Source organism: Rissa tridactyla, chromosome 12 (assembly GCF_028500815.1).
Source record: "Rissa tridactyla isolate bRisTri1 chromosome 12, bRisTri1.patW.cur.20221130, whole genome shotgun sequence".
Taxonomy (NCBI): Eukaryota; Metazoa; Chordata; class Aves; order Charadriiformes; family Laridae; genus Rissa; species Rissa tridactyla.
Genome location: NC_071477.1, coordinates 3042592 through 3065129, shown reverse-complemented (window position 1 = coordinate 3065129; position 22538 = coordinate 3042592). Strand labels below are relative to the sequence as shown.

Below are 22538 nucleotides of genomic sequence, written 5' to 3'. Positions count from 1 at the left end.
CAGACACCAGGTAGGAGAAAAACTCTAATATTTACTGCCTAGATCCTGCTTGGCGTAATTAAATGTTTGGCGGACCACATTTTATTTTGGTTCAGGTGAATTTCTTCTAGAACTGCAGAGACTGGGGAGGGGACCCCAGAGGTGTGCTGCCCCGGGGTCAATGCACATCGTGGTGTGTTGGCTGGTGTAGGCAGGTGAAGGCGTCTGCTGTAAGGTGGACGTCATATTATCCACACTAAGGAGAGAGTGGGTGGCAGGCCAGTGGAAAATGCTCTTAGAAAGGCCATAATGCTGCAGGTGCAGCTCTGGTCTCATATTTGGGCGTGGTGAGGAGGGTACAAAGGATTGCCCACAGGTAACGTGCAGTTCAGAGTTCTCCTATGCTTCACCCCCGAGCTCTGCAGAAGGATGAGGGCTTTGATACACACAACCATTTCTGCTTGTAGCAGACGTCCTTGTGAGCTGCGGGCACTGAGACCAGACTCAAAGGACATCAGCTCAGGATAGCGCTTACTGATTCTTCTTCAAAACCCTCCTTCCCAAGAAGAACACAGATGCCCCTCTCAAGTGCTTGCCCACAGCTGCTGACGCTCAGGGAAGAGCAGCGAAGAACAGAGAGCGATGGAAATGTGGTGGACTTATTCTGGCACGGGGCACAACGGAGGGAAAGACATCATGAGATCTGGATCAGGTGAAATAACATTGCTCTAACTGGAGGGAAAAAGGCAAAGGGAATAATCTGATGGAGACGGTCAGCACAGCCCTCCTGTCCCCTGGCAGCAAAGAGCGTAGTGCAGGAGGAACAAAAGCTTTAGGCTTTGGTCGTGGAAGGCAGGGCCATAGAGACGGTGAGAAGTAGATACATACGGCTTTCCCTGGAGGTCCTGGCATTCCAGGTGGCCCTCTGAAACCGATGTCACCCTGCAAAGAATAATAATACATCGTTGTAATGCTGTGGTTGGCAGAGGGTGAGGTAACAGCATCCCCACCTTATACCACAGTCGAAGAAAACACACAGCCCTGGCGAGACACCCCATAGTTCTTGCTAGCCTGCAATACAGCCTTGCAAAAGATCCCCCTCTGAACAAGCAGGTTTTAACTCTGGATCTCCCCACCGTTATCTCTGTGACACACACTATTCTGGCCTCGCTATCTTGATAGCACACTTGTTCCTAAATAAACGCATGCCTTTATCAAATTCAAAGCCGTTCACAGCCTCTAGGGCAATGGTCAAGGGACTTCGGCAAAAGTCCAAAGCCACGATGAGCTGGAGATTAACCCTGTTCTCACCAAGGAGACTCTTCACGTCCTGAAAATCTTTGTCCACCAGCGGTTCTTTGGCTTTTTCTTGTAAAGAGACCGAACAGAGAGTGAAGTGTTCATAAAACATTTCTCAGTTTTTGTGCAGGATTCTTCAGCATTGCCAGTCCTGCAGGGGCAGCACTTTGTCCTTCCTGAGTCCTTAAATCAACACTGAGCCTGATCCCGTCAATCCCTCATCTATGTAGACTCCTCCCGCCTTTGGAAGGTTGTTCTGCTTGGGGAGGTGCAGGAAAGAGCCTGCACTTCGCATCTTTACAAGTTCCCCAGTGGTCTCCAGTAAGGACAAATGCCACCTGGACCTTGCACGAGAAAAATAGGTGGTGGAGAGAGAAAAAAAAAAAAAAAAAAAATATAATCAGAAGGTTTTTCTTACTCTGTCACCAGCTGGACCCATTGGACCAGGAAGGCCTCTTAGTCCTCTTGGGCCCTAATTAAGAAAACAAATCAATTAAAACCCAATCACTGTTAAACATAAAACGGCAGAACAGCATGATGTAGCCACTCATCAACACAGAAAGCATTAAGAAACAGTGAAGAGCGGCAGGAAGCTCAGCCTTCTGATGCAGAAACAAGACATTTTCCCGGTGATGACCTCTGAGCAAGTGCCACTGGAGACACCCCATGCAGAGAGGCACTCGGAGTCCTGCTGTCCCCAGCCCCCCTGCCAGGCTGCCCAGCCAGCCCAGAGCTCGGCCTCAGATCCACCCAAAACCTGCCCAGGGCTCTCCTGGAGTACCAGCAAGACTGTGGCTATCGCTGGGATATCTCAGCCCAGGCGAGGTGCCAAAAAAGCAGGACCTGAATTAAAGCTCAGTGAAACCGGCACGATTTGTTTTTTCACCAGCATCAACTTTGACACCTGTGATTATGCCGAGGCAAGAGCTGTTTGTGTCACACGAGATGATTGATGGCACCATTGAGTTTCACGGTAAAAAGGTCATGGGAACTGGTCTGAAGAGAAGGTGTTACCTGCAGGCCAACGCTGCCGGGGATGCCTGGAGGACCGGGAGGGCCAGGGTTGCCCTGGGAGAGGAAAAAAAAAAATTAAACAAAGGGTGAGATCGCATGAGCCTGCCAACCCAAAGCCAGGGACCTTCCCATCTTATTTCTCCTTGAACTCCATCCCACTCAGATTTCTGCTTCAGAATTGGCTTCTACTTCATAGGCAATTTCTTCTACATGCAAGAACACTTCACCAGTCAGGAATTTACCTGCGTGATTAATGCAGGACTTTTTTTCCTGAGCTGACATCCCTGATGTGAAACAACAGGTGCTAACTTATTGCACTGATCTTAACACGATGATTATTGGGAAGACGGATTTTCTTGAAGCATTAGCACACAGTCATACATGCAGAGCAATGGAAGCCAGTGCACTTCGGTCATAGTAACTTCCTGTTATTCAGTTAATTGCCTCATTTCTCCCCGTCTTATTGAAAAAAACTATCTGTTATGCTGCTTTTAAAGAGAAAAACCCTCCCCCACCCCCTTTAAATTGAAGTTTACCTTTTCTCCTTCTTTTCCTATTTCACCAGGTTCTCCTTTGTGACCAGTGTGTCCCTAGAAGCAAGAGCTCCAATTATTCACATTCCAGTACAGTCTTGTTTCAAAATTTGAGTTTTGTGAGACAGCTGTAAGACCTAAACTCCCACAACACAAATGACTTACTGGGAAAATAATCTATAGACGTGCCGGAAACGCGTGAATGGAGGTCACTTCTGGGGTCAATTAGCCATGCATCATTCCTGCATTAGGTACCATTGTGTCAGAACTGATCTAGTTTCAGGAAATGCCCAGATTCATTTTTCAGGAGTGTCACGCAGTAAGACGACGCTGTGGGTCTCCACACGCAATTCTCAATTACAGGTCGGGGACCAGAACTCAGCCCCCATTACTTTTGAAAATGGGGCCGAGACGCTTCTGAAAACCCCATTCCGCATCTTTAACCTCCCTTTTTGTTTAAGTCATCTTTAATGTCTGCATCATCCAGCTTGCAATGAACTCCATGTCCCATGGAAATCTTTTATATAAACTCAGATACAATTTGCTTCTTGGCTCCCTTCCTACTGTTGTGGGAGAGACCCAGAACTAATTTCAGCCGTGGCAGATGCTATTCCTCACCACGCAAGAGGTCCTGTGCATCATTTGCATCATAATTGGAGACCTTCACAGGTTTTTCCATTTCATAAGCTATGAATTTTGAATAGCTTTACCCTAAACATTGTGTATTTCTAACGATATTTATGACTCAGCTCAGAGACCAAACAGACCTGCAAAAGGTCAGATCATGAGGAACTGAGAGCGTTTCCCAGGAGATGGTCCATCCATTGCCAACTCTTGCTAAATCCTGCTAAAATAACTTGAGTAACTTATTATTTCAGTTCACTGCTGGAGTGTGACCTACTGCACAGAGTTCCTGTGAATCATAGAGGGGACAGAGAAGGAGCTGTTTGATTACTGAGCGAGGTCTCCTGAGGGTTGCAACCTAGAATTTATGTACCAGAATCAAACGACATAAACAGAGAGCTGCCTGGTGCTACACTGGGTATAAAGTGACAACTAAATTGTACTTAGTCATGGAAGTTATGTCTTGCTCCAGTAAAACGTGTATCTCTCTGTGTACCGGGTCCGTGAGCACAATTTAAGACCCGGTGAGATTTTTACAGCTCTCTGAAGCCTGGAGAGGCAGCCCATCGCTCCCGAGGCAGCCCTGAGCCGCTGCGCTCCGCCTGCTCCTGGTCACCAGCTGCGCCTGGCAAGGCTTGCGTGCTGTTTTAATCTTTATGCTTGTCCTAGGCAAAGGGTGAAATTTCATTTGTAGGAATAAAAGGCAGCAGTTAAATCTTCCAAGACAGACTGCAGTCCTGCAAGGGATGGAGGCACAAAGCAACGCGCCCGTAAGCGCAGGCAGGGACCTGAGGATGTGAAGCTCCTTGCTGAAGGAGAAGGGAGAGCGCTCGCACGCTTTGCAGGATTGAGCTCCGTGGCAGAGCAGCTCTTGCTATGGATGTGGGAACAGCATGCAAAGAGGGCAGGATCGCGCCCTCCATCCTCCTCTTGTCTCATATTTGGCTGTGTCGGGGTTTCCCGTTTTGACAGCATAAACCCAGGCAAGCGCATGGCTGGTTCAGGGGGGTGTGGAGCCAACAGATGTGCACTGTATATAAAACACCCTAATCCCAGGGGTTCGTCGTGGTATTTATTTTAGGAGACAGACCCTTGTATCTGGTGGTATTTTTCTTACCTTGAACCCTGGCATCCCCGGGGGACCTGGAGGACCCGGCGGGCACAGAGCTGGGCACTGCAAGGAACAGAAACACACTTTGGTTCATGGAGTACAGACGGCGCAGCCAGGGAGGCTGGTCTCGGGACTAGGGAGAGGTGAAAAGGTCCTGTGGGTTTTGGCTAAATTCACTAAATCTAATTCATTCATAGCATCATGTATTCACTGGCATTTCCCTACGGCCGAGGGCCCTAAACAGGTCAGGCCCCCAGTAACCCACAAAAAAATGATTTATGAGTGGTTTGCTTCACTTTGAGCACGGGCTGGGAGAAATTCTGAAGGCTGGCAGTGGCCCGCAGTCCGTAATGCTGGAGAACCACAGCTCCCCGTGAAGCTGGACGGGTATCTTGTAAATTGTTAGGAACATATTTAATTCTGTGCATTCCTTGACGTGTATTGATTTCCATTAGACAACTCACCTAGCCGAAACAAGGACAAGCATTAGAGTTTATCAGAAGGGGACCTATAAAAAAATTAACCCCAATACCAGTGAGCTGGTACCTGCAGATGTCTAGGGGTGGGTGAGCCCCTGGTGGGAGCTCTGGTTTGACTGGGAACAAATCAGAACATGCACGGAAATTTAATGGGGACTTAAAAAGCCATAGTCTAAAAATTCTAAATAGGGAACGAGATTGTCTTCTGCAGCTTTTCTTTCATTTGTTTGTTTTTTCTTTTAATAAAACCTCAGGCAACACCTCTGTAGCAGAAATTTAATTTTCTAGTATATTCCACAGGGTAACTTAAACTTGCAGAAATAGTATCATTTTCTATTAACTTCCACGTGACTTGCCAGAAGGCAGTCTAAACTGACTCTGAGCTTTTCTGGGGCACGCCAATTAGAAAACCAAAGATGCTGTCACAACAACAGCTGCGAAATCTGGGAGTGTCACTTCCATCGTTCACGGACTTAACGCTCCTTTCATTCCCCTGAAAGAAAGGAATCGAGACTTTCTCATAAGGAAGGAAATCTAAGCAAAGCATATGCCCATAGGAACCCAGTGCCACCATCCATGGAAATAAACAGTGCAACACGCACGACCTTTTCTCTTGCAAAGCAGGATTGGAAGCAGATGCGTGAAAAGCTGTTGTCATTTACCAAATGCTGAAGTTGTTTTGTAAATGAAAAAAATGTATGCAAAACCTGCATTTTGGAAAGCAAAGGCCAAGGAAGAAAATCAGCGCTAGCATCATCTACCGCCTTGAAAGAACATTTCAGTCTTGTAAAGACACACGCAACGCTGACGCGTTCTGCGATACGGCAGTTTATGCCCACGTCCGCAGGTCTGAACGGTGCACGCTAAACGGTCCGACAGTCACCCAAGTATGCCAACAAAAAGTCACATCAAGGATTAAACCAACAAATATTTTCATGCTACACAAAGGAAAACCTACCTGAAGGTCCACACTGCCATCGGGAAAGGTGCCTGGAAGACCCTGCAATTCATGAAACGCGGTCTTTTAAATGCATCAAGGCAAACACCGGGAGGAAATACAATTTCTAGAAAATGCCCTTTAGAGCCCCAGCTCGGCTGGGTCAGCACAAGGCAGATACTCAGCCCCGCAGCGTACAATGCAGCCCCCCGAACCCAGAACGTTACGAGCAGCAACGGTCCTCAAAACAGACACGTCAGGGGTGGAATTATCTTCTGGAGATGCACAGAAGAGCTTGGGGAAGAGCCCTGAGCCTTAGGTGATGAAGGCAGCGATTTCAGAATTTGAGCAATTTGAGCCTGGCCCTCCTTTGGGCCATGGAAGTTCCCTGGGAAAGACCCCCGTATCCCTCCAACCCTCCAGAGATACCACAGCAAACCCAAAGCAGAGACGTGCTGGTTTCCAGCCCCCCTTGCGGGCCCTACAAGAACACATCATGATCCAAGCAACCAGATAAACCTCGAGAGACCAGAAAGCCCACCCCGTGATCTGTCTGTGCCACAAAGCCTGGATATCACTGGGTTCCTCCCCCCACACAGCACAGCCAATTAACAGGAGATAATCGACACGCCGAAGCGCAGCCAGTGAGGAGTCACTGCTCTCCTTGGGGCACAGCGTTTATGGCCTGCTGAAACAGCCTGGAAAGGGAGTCCTCAAGGCAATGGCAGCAAATAAAATGCACACGTTCGGGCGGCAAGAAGAAAATTCTGGACTCCCCATGGGAATTTTCTCACATTTATTTGCAAGTCTCAACTTACGGGAGGTCCGGGTGGTCCAGGAGGCCCTGGGAATCCTGGCAGACCAAAAGGTCCCTAAAAAGAGTGAAAAATAGTCAGAATTCCCCTTACTTAATCATTTAAATGAAAAAGGAAAGTGAGAGGAAGCGTGGCTACCAAATACCATTGCATATTTGGGAATGTGGGGCAAGATATCTCTAATGGGACTAAGCTGCACCCTTCTTTCTGCAGAGGCTTCTATGAGTGCAAAGAGAACAGCAGATGCACCTGGAAGCACAGGGATTAGGACAGAAGAACATATCCCTGCACCTGCATCCCTGCTTTCACTGTCTCTGTACCCTCCGGTGGAGCTGTGGGCACCCAAAACCAATGGTATATTTCTGCAGAACGGGCTGCCTCAGATCAGACCCATTCTGTTCAGTAGCTTCTTTTGAGGATGCCGAAAGTACATGCCAGTCGGTAGCTGACCTCTGTTCTCCTGACATTGGCTGCTCTTTCGTCCGTACTCATAGTTGGTAAAGGAAGATACGGCTGCAAGCGGTTGCACATCTTTGGCATTGCACTGGTTGACTGGGGTGACCCTACACAAGCTGATACAAGGAATAGCATTGCCCATGGGCATTTGTAGAGCTTGTAGTGTCTTGTGCGTCACACTTCCAGAATGGGGTAAGAGGCCAGAAATTAACCTCATTCTTCTGTGGTTGTGGCATGTTCAGTAAATGAGGATCAAACGGTAGGAGAAACTCACAGGAGGACCCCGAAATCCATTTCCACCTGGGAGCCCACTGGGTCCTGGAGGCCCCTGTTGAACAGAGAGGAGAGACTTACACCCATGGCGACCTCGCACAGCTGCCAAAGCCCAGGGGCAAACAAACAGTCTGGCTGTACTCGTTTGTCTAATCCCCCTGAGGAACCCAATCCCCATCCAGACCACCGGTTTACCCATGCACACCTTCCTTTTTGCTCCACCTTCCCAGGGAGCACACTCATGTCATCATCACGTGTTGCCAACACCTGCACCCCCTCTGACACCCCCTCTGAGATGCCCCAGGAACCCACCAAACAAAAGCTGTCCAATTGGTCGTTTCCAGCGATTCCAAGGCTGCCATGCCTTGAACTGACATCAGTGCCAGCTGCCCTGGGGTGAGGGTGAGCATAAAAAACCCAGAAGGCTGCTGACCTGCAGGACTCCACATCCCCCTCCCCGGCACAGGAGAGGGACTCAAGGCCTGGGGTGGGTTTGTAACACTCAGTGTATCCAGTAACATTCATATAATAATTTAAACCTCTTTTTTGAACAAGAGCCTCATTACTTACCGGAGGTCCTGGTAGTCCTTTGCCCTGGAAACAACATTTAAAACAATAAAAGATGTTAGAAACTGAACATACAGGAAGAAAAGCAAACCTCAGAAAATGCTGCTTAATTATTTTTTTTTCTTGTAAGTTTCCTTAGCACTCCCCTGTCCCCAATTAATGTAATTTGCAATTAGAGCAGAGCTGGAGTCTTGACGAATCCTTTTGTTGCCTCTAATAGTTTGTATTCCCTTTACGTCGCTGTTACCTATGAGACACCTCTAAGTAAAGCCACATACGGTGACGTGACAGTGGGACACAGACATTTATGAAGACGAGATTCTAGTTTATCTGCTTTTCCTTTTTTTTTTTCCTTTTCATTTTTATTAAGACATTACCTAACGTCTAATAATTTTGATAGCATCTGATATGCTAGTCTTCATCCCAAACTGGCTTGCTTGGTAACATCTCAGAGACTAAGAGCAAGCCCTGTGTTAGCGGAACATGTCATACATACACATTTGAACACTTCAAACGGTATTTTCAACTCAGTCAGGCTTTGATCCCTTTGTTTGGGGTACAAGGCTTCCTGTCTTTTCTTGGTGGTGGTTTTAGCATAATATTGCACACCATTTTTAGACATGCAGGTCTAGGAGTTACTCACAGCTGGTCCCGGTGGCCCGGCAGGTCCCAGCGCGCCCTACAGGAATAAACCAGAGCACAAATTAGCAGGGATAGACCAGAAACCTCCATATGGGTAGACAACAACACCCGCTCTCCTTGACACCGATCTTTGTTTGAAAACCCCAGCAGTGTCATACAGTCACAGCACGCAGCGGGAGATGCTCAGCTGAATTCACAAATATAAGGGTAGAAGCTTATGGATATTGGCTCTGTCATTCCTGATTAATTACTTGACTGAAGGACATTTTCAGACAGTAGGGATGGATGTTCAGAACTGGCCCCGGCAACTTTCTTCACCGTTTGCTGAGCAAGAGAGAGCAGAGCTGCTCCCAAAAGACTAAACAGACAATTCTGCAAGTCACAGCTGGCTTCAGATCAGTCTCCATGAATATTTAAAGGTTCATAAATTGAATTTCATCCATTTTAAATATTCTCATTCATAATACTTTCATGTTGTAGATCCAATGACTAAATTATCTGAAACTATTTACAAGATTTGGACTCTTTCTAGTGAATTTTATTAATTCATATATTTTCCCTTCAAGCAACGACAAAGATTTGGCAGCCTCTGCCTCTTCGCTAGCTTCCTTGGCAAATCCCCAATCTCCTTTCCCCAATTTGCATTCTTACTCTTAAGCTTGACTAGAGTTCGGTGATCTTATGTCTTAGACCAAAATTAAGTCATTCCTGAAGTTGTTACGTTCTTGCTTAGCTAAAGATAGTACCACAGACAGGCCGACCTTCTTAATCCCCTTGTTGCATTGCAAAGATGCCAGCATTGGCTGGTAGAGTGTAAAATTAATTATAGGTGGTAACTCTGAAACACAAAAGGAATGGAAATATAAAAATGAACAAAAAAAACACCCCAGTGTGATGCATTAAGCTTGGCCAGCAGCTGCTAAGATAGCTCTAAAAGATACCGGGTGCGTGTTGCTGACTGGCGGTCTGAGACCCTCCTTGGAAAATTGCTGTTGCTGCAACAGGGAAAGGAAAAGCAGTGGCAGGCAGCTGATGAGAGCAGGCCAGTTTTGTCACTCCTTTTAAAAAGAAACGGAAAAAAAGGAAAAAAAAAAAGAGAAGGGAAGGGAAGGAGTGGAGGGAAGGAGTGGAGGGAAGGAGTGGAGGGAAGGAGTGGAGGTGCAGCAATGCCAGTGTAATTTGGGGCAAATGATAAATAAAATAACAGTTTGCGGTGTGTTTCTCTAAGCTGGGCTGGTGCTTGGGAGCTGCGGAGGAGCCGCGCAGCTCTCCAGGCCCTGCTGCAGACAGCTCTTCACCTGCATCTGTGATGCTCTCGGCTGGTGCTGCCAGCAGAGCCCCTGTCTCCTCGTGCAGGGGACAGAGAGCGATCACAGCACGAGGCTTCCTCAGCTCTCGCCAGCCCAATTGCCCAAACTTGCGCTCCAAACGTTCTCAAAGTGATGCACAGAAACACCTCACGAATAGTGTCCTCAGCTGGAATTAAATGATGCCTACCCCTAGGACCACGAGCGCCAGGCAGATGGGCAGACCTGGAAAATCTCCCAGCACACCGCTGCTTATCGTGATCCCAGGGACGACTCCAGCCCTTTCCACATGTTCTGCGTACCAAACGAGATTAGAAATATTTTCCCTTGTTAAGCTTAAGGAGAAAGACACCGAGGACCCAAGGCCTCATTAGGAGCAGTCTTGTGGGGAGAGGGCTGTAATCCAATAAAAATCAACTGTGCTGCAAATGTCAGCTCATTCACTTCTCTTGCTGCAGGTTACTCTGCTTTTCTTCCAGGCGCTTTCGTCTTTAGGCTGAAGTCCTCACAACTACTGAGGGTTGCAAGGGACAAGCTGGGATCTCCTCCTACAACAAAACCATGGAATTCTGGGCACCTACTGACTTACACCCTAATCCTGCCCCACCGAAACCAGTTGCAAAGCACCCTCCTGCTTTGGCCCACATGCCAAAAGGTTGGCAGATGACCCAAAACGCCAAGCATTGGCACTTTACTCCCCTTAGTTTTGATATTCTTGAGGGTGTAAGGTGCAGCACGCAGCAGCGAACGTTCTTGGTACGGTAAAAGATCATCGAGTCCCTGAGCAAGCTGATGTGACTCCATTAATTTCAAAGGAGAGACTCTAATTTACACCTCGATTTTAATAACATTGTCTGACTCAACTCATTCTCCTGGTGACAATGTTCTTTCTCGTTTGATTAGAAAGCTATCTCACCATAATTTATCATTTTGAAATTATATACTTTATGAATATACAACTACGGAGCACAGGAAATACTTGATTAATATGACATTTGTAAATAAATATGAATAATTATGTTTTCCTCGTTGTTTACAGTGTAAAGCACCAAACTTCAGAACAGCCTTTGAAAACTTTGCGATGAAGGACACCAGTTTCTAGCACTGAGGTCAGAACCCAGCTCGTTCTTGGCTAAAAATTAAGCAGGGTTTTAATTGAAAAAACACGTAGGCTTGATCTGATGAGTCTGTAAGCAGAACCATGAGAAAAGCTAATGGATGCTGATAGCGATGGGAGTATTTAAGATAAAAATCATTTTAGTATGCTGCCTTCCCAGTACTCTGTCGCCGGTCAGACATGAATCACCACTGGACTGATGAAGCGTGGCTTAAAGAGGAAAAGAAACATTTAGCAATAACGTGTTACCAAAAATCATCTTCCCTGAGCCCACTTCCATATGCTAAACACCTTCGCTCTCAGTTCAGAAAAACAAGCTTATTCAGAAAAAGTCATAGCGTTACGTGTGAATTCAGTCCCACAACAGTCAGTAGCCACCTGCTTATTTCAGTGATTCCTGAGACTGAAATATGTTCTTGAAGCTGGGCAGAAGAACGCAAGCCGGGATAACAATGCTGTCCTTTCCAGAGTGCTAGAGATTTACAGGTTTTTCTTTTTCCGGGCTTTTATTAGACCAATTAAAACAATTTTCCAGATGGACCACTGACCTTGAAAAGCTCCCATAAATGACAGCAGGTCCCAGGTTTGCCCCATGCTGACAGCTTGAGTTACAAGACATGGGAAAGCACGTCAAACCAGAGGATGTAGTTACGGTAACTGTGTTTGTGTTCTTCTACGAAACAGCTGAAGAGGAAGTTCTTGTGCCCAGAAATCATCTGCTCAATTGCCCTGCAAACTAGGAGCTTGTGTGCTAAAGTGGGCATGGGCAAACACTACCACCGAAAGGAAAACCGGGGCACAAAACTGCTCAGTCTGCTGTGTGTGGTCCCAAACTTTTCTATTTTAAAAGTCGGGGATCAGTTCCCAGAAAGCGCTGGACTCTCGCCATAGACCGAGAGCGGTCAGGATCTTGCGGCCCTGGATCTCTGGGGAGAAGGATGGGCACGAGGAAAAGCAAAGGAGATGGGTTTCAGCGCAGTGCCAATGGATGGAGACTTGGAGACACCCGGCTCCTGCCGCTCAACTCTCCCAGTGGCCAAGCAAACATTGCTTTACACGTGGGAAAGGAAGAGGCACGTATCAAGGATACTTGCCTCTATCACTCATCCCCTTAATTAAATGAGACAACTCACAGTGTTTTGAGCTTTGGGTACCTCCTCGGGGCAAGAAATGGATTATTGAGATATACTGGACATGTCAGAAAAGTCCACCTTTTTCAACCTCTGCACACTGATGTGTGTTCAGCCCATCACTGCAGCCCCCAGTTCAAGAGACCAGCAAACTAGCTGTGGATATCAGCCTTATCTTCCCTGGAAGACGGGAAAATAACCACGCTGGATCAAAATCTGTGCTGAATGGCTCACTAATATTTAGTTCTTAATGCCACAAGGAGGCCGAAGTGCCTTTCCAGCCCCGTTGTAGGTGATGTGAAGGACATCTGTAACATCACAGGCAGACATTTCACTATCCCTGCGGTGCCCCTTAGCAGAGCTGTAATATGCAGGAAGCAAGAAAAAACCTCTTATTTCTTGCTATGCCGGCTGAGGAACTCTATGCCAAAGCAGCTAATAATGTCAGCCATATGGACAGCCCCGGAATTAACAAAAGGCAAAAGTTTAAACAGTTAATACACAGTGGCAGTAATTATAAACGTAACAGAGTTGCGTACTCAGACTGCAAATGAAGGCCAAAATAGCTTCGCTTTGATAAACTTTGTAATTAAGTCTATCGACTGTTTCAAGGAACTTTTTAGATACTTGAAATATCACCAGAGCTGTTCTCCTCTGGTACCCATTGAACTATCCAAGCCCATTCCAACCCATGTGAGAGAAAGATGGATCTCATGCTCTTTCCTAATGAAAAGCCATCTGGGGCTTCCTTGCAAGGATCCAAGTATTCTGCAAGGGCTTACAGGCAAATAAGCCATCATCATCAACACTCAAACGTCACCAATTTACAAAGGAATGAGAAATCATCAATACAAGCAGTGACAATGTTCATTTAAAGGGGCTCGGGATCTAATGTGTTACTCACACGGTCTCCTGGAGGCCCATTTGGGCCAGGTGGGCCATCAGTTCCTGTTAAACCCTGTAAAAAAAAAAAAAAAGATAGAGAAGTGTGAAAACAGAGAAATACAATAATAAGAGCTGTAGGAAGTCCCTGTCACCAACACAAATCATCTGGATGCCACGCTCTCAGGAAAGCCTACTTTACTTCTCTCTGTGATTAATCACAAAGGCAAGGACCAGAAGCAAGTTATCAGTATGGTTCCTTCTACATCGGAAGTGTGGATGAACACCACCAAGGAGTCTCGTTACTGGTGTTTACTGAGTTGCAGCTTAGCTGTGGAAGCTGACTGAACGCTTCCTCTCGCCTGATGCAAAAGAAAATGTGCTGGCAAAAACCTCATCCACGCTCGGCTGCCACGGCAGTAAGTTGGTAAGCTGGGAAAACCTGGCTGCGTGCAGTCACCTCTCCAGAGCTGCAGGGCAAATCCCAGCCCAGTGACCAGCAAGCCTCAGCTAATTAGTGCCACTGGATTCCTGAACTGGTCTCCAGAAGTGTCAGGTGATGCCCATGTCTCTGCAGACCTGCCCAGAGCACTTCTGAAGAACTGAAACGCTTCATTGTAAGAACGCCATCCTATCAGTTATGTATCTCAAAATTGTTCTCGTACTCCTTGATTCAATCAGGACATGCTTTCAGCTCTTAAAACTCTTACGTTTCTCACGATATGTAAGATATATATGTAGAATCAGAGAATCATAGAATCTTCATGGTTGGAAAGGACCTTTGAGATCGAGTCCAACCATACACACACATGTAGATCCAATACACCCTTTGTGAAAGCACCTATACCTGTGTGAACTATTTAAAAGATCTGAGACCTATTTACCTATTTAAAAGATCTAAGAGAAGATGACAAAGTACTCACATCCACCCCAGGCAGGCCAGGCAATCCAGCTTCACCAGCTGCTCCGGGCTTCCCTGGTGCACCTTTTGGCCCCTAAATCAGATAAAAAGGCAACTAATTTTAACGTAACAACAAGTGAAACACAACATGTGTTGATGTTTCACACATGTGAAACATGTGAGAAGACTGAAGTTTATCTGTTGATGTATTAATCTTACACCATGGAAGAATTCCTGCAGAGAAAGGAAACTTGCCATAAATCCATATCCAAATCCTAACTACGTTTCAATGCTTTGGCTCAGTTCTCCACAACTCAATTAATCACTTACGCATACAGTTACCCGTAAGAGGGGTAGAAAGGGATGGGGTAAGTGGCCCAAAGCAAAGAGCTGTGCCACCTGCTACAATTTTGAGCACCCTTTGGCAGACCGAAGAGCTGAAGCAGACTGAGACCAATGCCAGAAATAACCACACATGTGTGGCTTGGTACCAGCTTTTGTTACGCGGGTGATGGGTGAGCTCTAGTTCATGCATATCCTCCCCTAGCAATGGAAGCAGGGGAACACACTTGTCCCCAGGACCAGTGCTGAGCATCTCCGCTCCTCTGTACCCCTTATGGAAATTCTGCTGCAGATCAAGAGGAAAGCCAAGCCAGTAGGCCTTAGCTCTTGCACCGTGTCCCTCTCAGAAGGATGAACAAGTCAACGTCAACCAGAAAATACTTACTGGTGGGCCTGGCAAGCCAGGAGGGCCCGGCTCTCCCTAAATGAAAGAGAAAAGACATCAGTGTTAGTTCTGAACCCCGCTTCTCTGCGGACTGTTTGCAAGAGTGGTGTTCCCAGCCGTCACAGCGCTCAAGTCTCCCTTCACGCCCACTCCACGATTTACCACCATCACCCTTATGAAGCTGATGCTCTGGATCAAGGATAAACCTTTTCCACATCTACAGTAGCAGATTTGGTGAAACCCACATCCTCGACCTCCCAGAGAGAACCTGAGCTTCTGAACGGTGCCCAACACCTGCAACTTTTTCCAGATATGCTTAGAATTTATTTGCGCTTGGGCTTGTCTGCAAGTGGGGCAGTGGATGGCTATCGAGGCTTTCAAACATCTTCCTGATGAAACAGAGGGATACAGTGATGAGCTCCAGGTATCCAGGACACAGTACGGAACTGTGGTACCACCAGGAGTTGGGAACTATCAGAAAGTGAAGAACAAACAAACTGTCTACAATCATTTTCTTCATATGACTGAACTTTGACAGGAAAAGCAAATGAACGAAGCCCCCAACTGATTTCCATCTAATCCAATTGCACAATCTGGATTAAACCCAGTATTTATAAAATATTTCAAAAGCGCTCATTTTTTCCTATCCTAACGGAAAACAACTTTTAAGGACAGCACTAAAGGTGTTTGGGAGACAATATTTGAAAAGTCTCTGAATCAATCCTTCTAGCTCAGCCAGCTGTAACATCATTCAGGAGCTTGCGCGGACCCCAGACAACAAGATATTTATGTTTTATTGTTAGGCCCCAAAAGAAGCAATCACTTGTGAGTAGTAGGAGCTTGACTGGAGCTTGGTTTCCCATCTCATCCTGCAGAAAGTCACTTTGTGTCGCAGTTCCAGACGTCTGGATGGTACTCTCCCCTCCTGGCTTTAGGATAAGTGCTCTAAATACTGTGAGAGAGATGGGTATTGTGGGCGAGCGGAGGGGAAGGGGCACGTTGATACCCCAGAAGAGGAAAATCTATATGGAAAAAAGGATGGTTATTAACAGAGCAAGGCTAGAAATAACACCATCCCCACCGTGGGCCTCGATAATTAGGAGTTGTAAGGCAGTAAGCAAAAGCGTGGAATTTATAGCACGTTTCTATATTTACCATGTCGGCAACTGTGAAGTCTGTGGGCAAATCTCTCAAGACTGGCTGCCTTGATTTGCTCAGGAGAGGATTTATGTACTGCACCAGTGACCGATCAACGCACAGACCAGAGGGTCGTTGAACAGAGGGATCTTTGTCCTCTGGCTTGCTGAAGCACCTCCTTTGCTGTCCTTTGCCCATGAATTTTCCATAAATAGTTATCATTATCATAGGTGGGGAAAGTCCCCTGCCAAGGAAATGAAAGGAGCAGTTCTTTTGCAATGAATGGTTTGCAAAGGCAGCTAGAAACGGCAGCAGAGGTGGTCAACTCCCTCCTCCATCACTCGAGACTGCCAGCTCCTCGCATTTCTTCTTGCCTGTGTGACGGCAATCCAAACAGCGAGGTCACAGCATCAGCAAAGGCTGTTTGGGACCATCCTGAACCTTGATCCTGCCATTGCGGACCCCTGCGGGACTCTGCAGGAGCACCAGAACTTCAATCAGCTGAATCAAAAGCCTAATCAGTGTTTATACCCCTAACGCCAGATCACTGGGAATTAGAGGCAAAGGCTGTCAGCAGAAGGCAATGCTCTCCTGGTGCTACACCAGAGGGAGGGAAGTTTACTCTTTCTTAGCAAGTCAAGCCAGGAGATGGAAAGTGTGGAGGGGGAAAACGCAAGCTTGATTTTTGAAAAGTGACAATTGCTTATTAGCAATTTGGGGAATTACATCCCCAGAAATAATTCACAGGAACTTGTCGCTAATTCTTTTGATCATAACATGCTGTTTCTATTCTTGGGAGAGAGAGATTTTGCTTGTTACTGAGTATGAAACGTGAAGCATGTTAAAGGCTATAATTATAAAAGATTTCAGAGGGACTTAATGCTGCAGCTCTCACTGAAAGGCAGGAAGGAAAGCAGCAGCTTCTAGAGATCGTGCTTATGGGGTTCATCCGAGGTTTGTTCGGAGATATCCTGAATAATTCAGCTGTACGTTACGCACCGCTCACTGCTCATGGCTGACGGTGAGGGACTGCTGAACACCTTGGCAATGCTCAAAGACCGTTCAGCGACTCTTCCCACGCAGTGACCATCCAAAGCCATCTGTGAAGACAGCCCAGCTGGAGCACCTTACAGAGTTCAGGAAACTTGCATAGGTACGGCCCAGAAATGTTCTGATCGTGCTTTAAAAAAAACCACCAGTCTCATTGTTAAAGAAAAGAAATAAAATAATAGTTTCATTCTTTGCAGTGGTAGAATTGATGCTACCAGGCTCAGGCTCCACACCATCCTCTCCACGCGGCACTATGACAGCAATGCAGAGCAGTTCTGGATTTTATACGCCGTAATTTTTTAGAGGGTACTGCCACAAAAATGGTAGCCCTTAAACTGGGAGGCTGTATGACTGTACTCAACATTAGCCACAGCCCTCCACCTCTTCTGTGCAATTCCTTAAAGGCCTCAATGTCCTGCTGAATAGCAGAAGCCATCCCGGAGCCTGTCTCTGAACAGCCGGGCCACAAACGTGAATATGGCACCTGCCAACCCACATCCATAGGAGAGATGTAGATCAAGTCTGTCCAAATGAGAGACTATTCCTGTACAGCCGAAACCCCAGGCTCAAGCTGGGACTGCAAGACTTAGCACCTTAAATACTTTACTCTGTCATTTGATTTATTAGGACTCAGTTCTTCATATTAATTAGATGTTGCTATTTGGCCTGTCCCACAGGGAGCCCTTCTGAAGCTTTTAGCAGTGGATAAAAGGGCGTAAGTTCACGTGACCAGCATCTCCCCAGGCTCCTGTTTCCAAGAGCAATCAGAAGCGATGCTGGCGCTGTTCCAGAATTAAGGTGTGAAATATCCTCTAGAAAGCCGGAACTGAACAACACAGTGACAGGGATCCGTTTCTTTCTGACTGCCTATACACAGAAGTTGGTTACAACCTGAACTCTGAAGGGCTTCATCCCTCCCAAATTCTTCTTTTTCACTCTGTGCAGAAACGCAGCCACCCTTTGCTGAAGCCTGCTGGCCACGCTGGTGTCCTGCTGCCAGCGTCAACGCGTGTCCTTCACCCTCTTCCAGGGCGTCCCCTTAAGCCTTTTATCACATCACGAAAAACAGTGGAGAGAAAGACATGGAGGTACCAGCTCTGAACTTTTCACGCTACAAAACCAGAGCGAGATTTTCAGTGAGATGGTCTCCAGGAGTCGAAAGGACACTTTAGAGGGACTGGCTGCAAATCAATGAGGTTCTCTCTTCAGACCAGCCTCGCTCACAGAGCCACTATGAAAGCTCACCACTGCGCACAAAAAAGCTCCTTGTTCACCATATACCAGGGAACTCATATATCTTTTTTAAACCTTATCCAAAAGAAAATGACTGCATGGAATGAATAGATTTTTTTCAAGGTTGCTTAAAGGTCCAATTCCAATAAACTTACTTGAGACGAGCTTTAAGAAAACCTGCCCTATTCCTTAAGCAACTTAGAGAGACAAGCGCTACCCCAACTGAATATCGAAATGTGAATCCGGCCTTTTGCATCTGATGTGGTCTAGTTGAAGGTCCATCTGATGCTCTCTTTATCTACTGCCAGCTACAAGACACAATTCAGGCCTTATCCAACAGACTCACAGAAGCAAAATTTTTCATTTCTACGGAAACGTCAATTAAAAATAATAGGACAAGTTTTTCTCCTCCGGTATGTAGTCTTCTACCTCTGCAGGAGGTGTACGTATACGGAACGGCATGCTGAAATTAAGGGTGCCCATTTCATTTGCCTTTTGTGCCACTACAGGCAACTCGTGTCTGGCAACACACGAACCAGATTCTGACCTCTCACATGCCAATGTAAGTTAGGGATAGCCATACTGACGGCAATGAAATAAAACAAATATAAGTAAAAGCAGGGTCCAGCACTGCGCATTTGAGTTTCTCGGAGCCTCTCTAGAAACATGGATGCTCTGGTGTGTCACATAAGCGTCTCTCTGAACCACAGAACGTGCAATGACTCTAGCACACATCATACCCATGCACTCAACCTCACGTCTTACATTCCCCTCCCTCCCTAGACACCAAAACAGAAATATTCTACTTTGCAAGCAGGGTCACAAACCCCTGTGCATTCACTAGCTTTGTCCTGAACTCTCTCTTGAGACAATGAACCCGAGGCCACCCGGCTCCTCCACTCGCTGTTCTGACGCTTGCAGAGCGAGGTCTCTTGCGAGTAGGGTGGTTCTCCAGGTCCTCTGTCTCCAAAGGATGGCCCATCAGCTGGGGCTCTGGAGAACAAGAGCAGTTTCTCTGCTCAGTTGGTTCTGCCTCTGCTCCTCCCCTCGCCCGAGCCTGCCCACTGCCGTCCGGCACTCACATCTATGCCGTCCTTGCCAGATGGTCCAGGGGGTCCTCGTGGTCCAGGAGGGCCTTGTGGTCCTACTCTCTGAAAGGATTGGGGGAAAGAGAGAGAAGAGTTTATTTTTGCATCAGAAGAAACGTACGGGCTAAATCAGAAAGCAATGGCCAAGTCCTACAGCATAACCCTACATCTGCACTAACCCTCCATCCCTCAGGCCCCCTGCCATCCTGGGTGGACTCGGAGGAGCTCAGGATCGGTGCAAGGTTCTTTGGAAAACCTTTTTGACTGAGGACATCCTCAGGGCTCCCAGCTGGTTTAACTGCTGGCTTACACTGGGAATCAGAGCTGGCCACTGGGCAGCAAATGGGTTTTGGTTGCACAGGACGTGGTTCTCACTGCCTACGGGCACGTTTCATCTGGGGCAGAGGAGGAAATGCAAAGCCCACAGAAAATAGGTCCCGAGTGTTAAAAATTAATTTATAGTCCCAGTCTGATGGGGTTATGGAAAAGCAAGACAGACACCGTTGGAGACAGAAGGAAAAAGGGAAAAATCTCCTCTCCGAGCAGGATGCCATTTGAAAATCTGGGATTTTGGAGGAGGTCTGAGGTGGGGGGAAGGAAAGAAAGGTCCAATAAATGACTTCTGTATGGAGAGGGCTCCAGAGAGCAACTTGCTGTAGCTTCGGCGAACAAAGGTTTCATTGTGGAAGTAGCTCTGCTCGCAGCAGATGAGGGCAGCTCTGAATTCCCAAGCCAGGCTGCAAAAATTCCTCACTAACACAATGAAAAACCTCACTGAGGAGCTACTTCCCCAGGCAATAACATTAACACCGTACAGGGAAGTTTAATATAGCTTCACGTCTGAAGTGAACAGGGGTTAAATATGCTATTTCATAAATGTAAAATTTGGAAATTGATTGAGGGAAGGAATAAGAAATTCTCCGATTCAGATGGAGATCCCAATCTGGAGATCGGTCTCACTGGCAACCTACCACTTCACTGTAAAAGAAAACTCTTTCTCTCGCATCAACAGGTCTCCCCTTTCCCAAGGCTTTCTCTCTCGTAACTGCAGTCCCGAAGGAGAAGACAATACTTTTACAGAAAGTTTAAAGCAGCAGTTTCTACACACAAGGATACGATCTGAAAGCCTACCTACGCAGGTAAAAACCAGCTGTTTGCCAGGCACTCTCTGCATAACAGCACAAGCAACACACACATTTTTAACAAATTTTAGACTCTAACGATCTGCCTATTGCCATTTCACCCTGCAGGTATAACAACCGCAGTATCTTTTTCACTTACAGACCTTTTTCTTGAGCATAAGACATAAACGAGGCTTCTTACCTGAGCTGACGTCGTGGCTAATAGCTGACATAGGAAGACAAGCCCGAGAGCGGAGAATCCAGCCATGGTGCCCAGGCTCTGCCTCTCTCCGTTCCTCCTGGGCAGCTAAACCCTTTCGGGTCCAGCAGATCCCTCCTCCTCCTCGCCTCCAGATAAACCTGCGGCTCCAGCTGGAGGGCAGAGCTCAGGAGCAGAGGCAAAGGGGCCGAGCTGGGAGGAGAGGGGAGGTTTGGAGAAGGAGGGGGAGCAGCAGGCAGGCAGAAGAGAAGCTCATTCATGTCCCGCTGGGCAGCCCCAGCCCTGAGCAAACAGGGAGGGAGCCCACGGCAGGGCCGGACTTGCAGACACGCCGCAGGAGCAAAATCCGGCTGCTCCAGCTGGGGATACAAAGACGTTCCTCAGGTCTCACCCGGGGCATTTCTCAAAGCCCATCACCACTCCAGTGGTGACAGATAAAAGGTAACACAGAGCGAGAGCTATCGAGCGCCTGAGGCTACCTAACTTCACTAGAGAAATTAATATACCTGTAACGAGTGCAACTGCACTACAGAGAAAAGCACTTACTGCTTTGCGAGATGGTTTATTAGCTCTGGAGGTGTATTCACATCTGTTGGGTGTTTTTCAGGGAGATCTAAAGAATGCCAGCCGATTTCCAGGGAAAGTGATGAATCCTGACCAGAGAACAGATGATCGCAGAGAGAAACAAGGAGGGAGAAAAAAGGAGAAACATTCTCAGAGTGACCAAAAAAAAGGAAGAATTGCCTTTGAAATATTTGCAAGGAAGGAACAGGATGACAGTTCCCAGCTAGGTGATCCCAAATGGCAATACATTCACGAAGATGCATCTCCTGCAAATAGCTTCGTGCTTCCCTTTATCGATTAAAGACAATTTCATCCAAAGCGGGGCTTGGAAGCGGAGAGGAACAGTGGAAAGATTCATGGGGACCGCGATGACACAGCTCATTTGGTTAGCAAGAGGAAGAAGTGGAAAAGCAAAGGTTAAAAAATGAAATACCAGGTTTCAGTTTGGCATCCTTCTGCCAGGAGGTTTCTATGAGCCCGCAGTGTGTGCCCGTCCAGCTCCCCAGCAGCCAATATCCCACCAGCCTTGACAGAGGGATAAAGGGCTCAAAGATTTACCAAGTTCCCACAAGATTTTGCGGAACAGGCAGCTGGGGGCAGAAAGGGAGCGTGTGTCTGTATGTCTTTGGATGGCTTCGAAGTAAATCAAATGCTTTATTATGTTTAATAAACACCCCAGACCTCGCCGAGGGAGAGCAGCGCAGTCGCAGGAACTGCTCGGCACAGACCTTGTGCCTCCTCCTCCGCACCGGGGACAACGGATGGCAAGAGAGAAGGCAAAGCAGATCCAGATCCTTTGGGCACACACTGCTCACAGCAAGCCAGGGCTCGGAGGGCTGCGGCAAGCTCAGCCTGCTTCTGGCCAGCAAGGGAAGGGCCCTGGAGTATTCACCTTCATGCCCACCCCACAGGACAGAGGAGGACTGGTCCTCCTCTCCTTCCATGTCCCCACGCACGGGGGTCACAGCTGAAGGGACACAGCCACCTCCAGAACCATCGCCACAAACACACCCCTGAGCTTGTGTCCTGGAGGAAAAGGCCCACCAGACGAAAGCCCCCATATGCCAGTGAGCCCCATAAGCTGCTCAAAAGCAAAGTCCTCGTTTGCTCCACAGAGCATCTCCAGACATGCTTGGGAGGACGGCAGCACCAAGCCAAGACGGGGCAAACTGAAACACTTCAAAGCGCATCATTAAACAAGAAGCACGTGGCAGGGTGCCCTTTCCCCACAAACATTCACTGGCCACATTTTACACTGGTGCACTGGTGGCAGAAGACAGAGCATCGTCTCTACATGGACCAAGCAGCAGATTGATCTCATGCTGAGCCCAC

General features: G+C 47.3%; 1 protein-coding gene across 1 annotated transcript in view; it reads right to left on the bottom strand.

Moving 5' to 3' along the window:
* Nucleotides 1–20705, bottom strand: part of COL9A3 (collagen type IX alpha 3 chain) — a 38443-nt gene extending 17738 nt beyond the window's left edge. The window contains exons 1-15 of the mRNA XM_054218904.1: nt 20625–20705; nt 19296–19364; nt 14794–14829; nt 14089–14160; nt 13188–13241; nt 8731–8766; nt 8091–8114; nt 7522–7575; nt 6795–6848; nt 5998–6039; nt 4567–4623; nt 2829–2882; nt 2293–2346; nt 1697–1750; nt 868–921 (exon numbers count right to left, since the gene is read on the bottom strand). Coding sequence (XP_054074879.1) covers nt 868–921; nt 1697–1750; nt 2293–2346; nt 2829–2882; nt 4567–4623; nt 5998–6039; nt 6795–6848; nt 7522–7575; nt 8091–8114; nt 8731–8766; nt 13188–13241; nt 14089–14160; nt 14794–14829; nt 19296–19364; nt 20625–20690 — 780 coding nt within the window. The 5' untranslated portion in view covers nt 20691–20705. The remainder of the gene's footprint in view (nt 1–867; nt 922–1696; nt 1751–2292; nt 2347–2828; nt 2883–4566; nt 4624–5997; nt 6040–6794; nt 6849–7521; nt 7576–8090; nt 8115–8730; nt 8767–13187; nt 13242–14088; nt 14161–14793; nt 14830–19295; nt 19365–20624) is intronic.
* Nucleotides 20706–22538: the final 1833 nt, after the last annotated feature.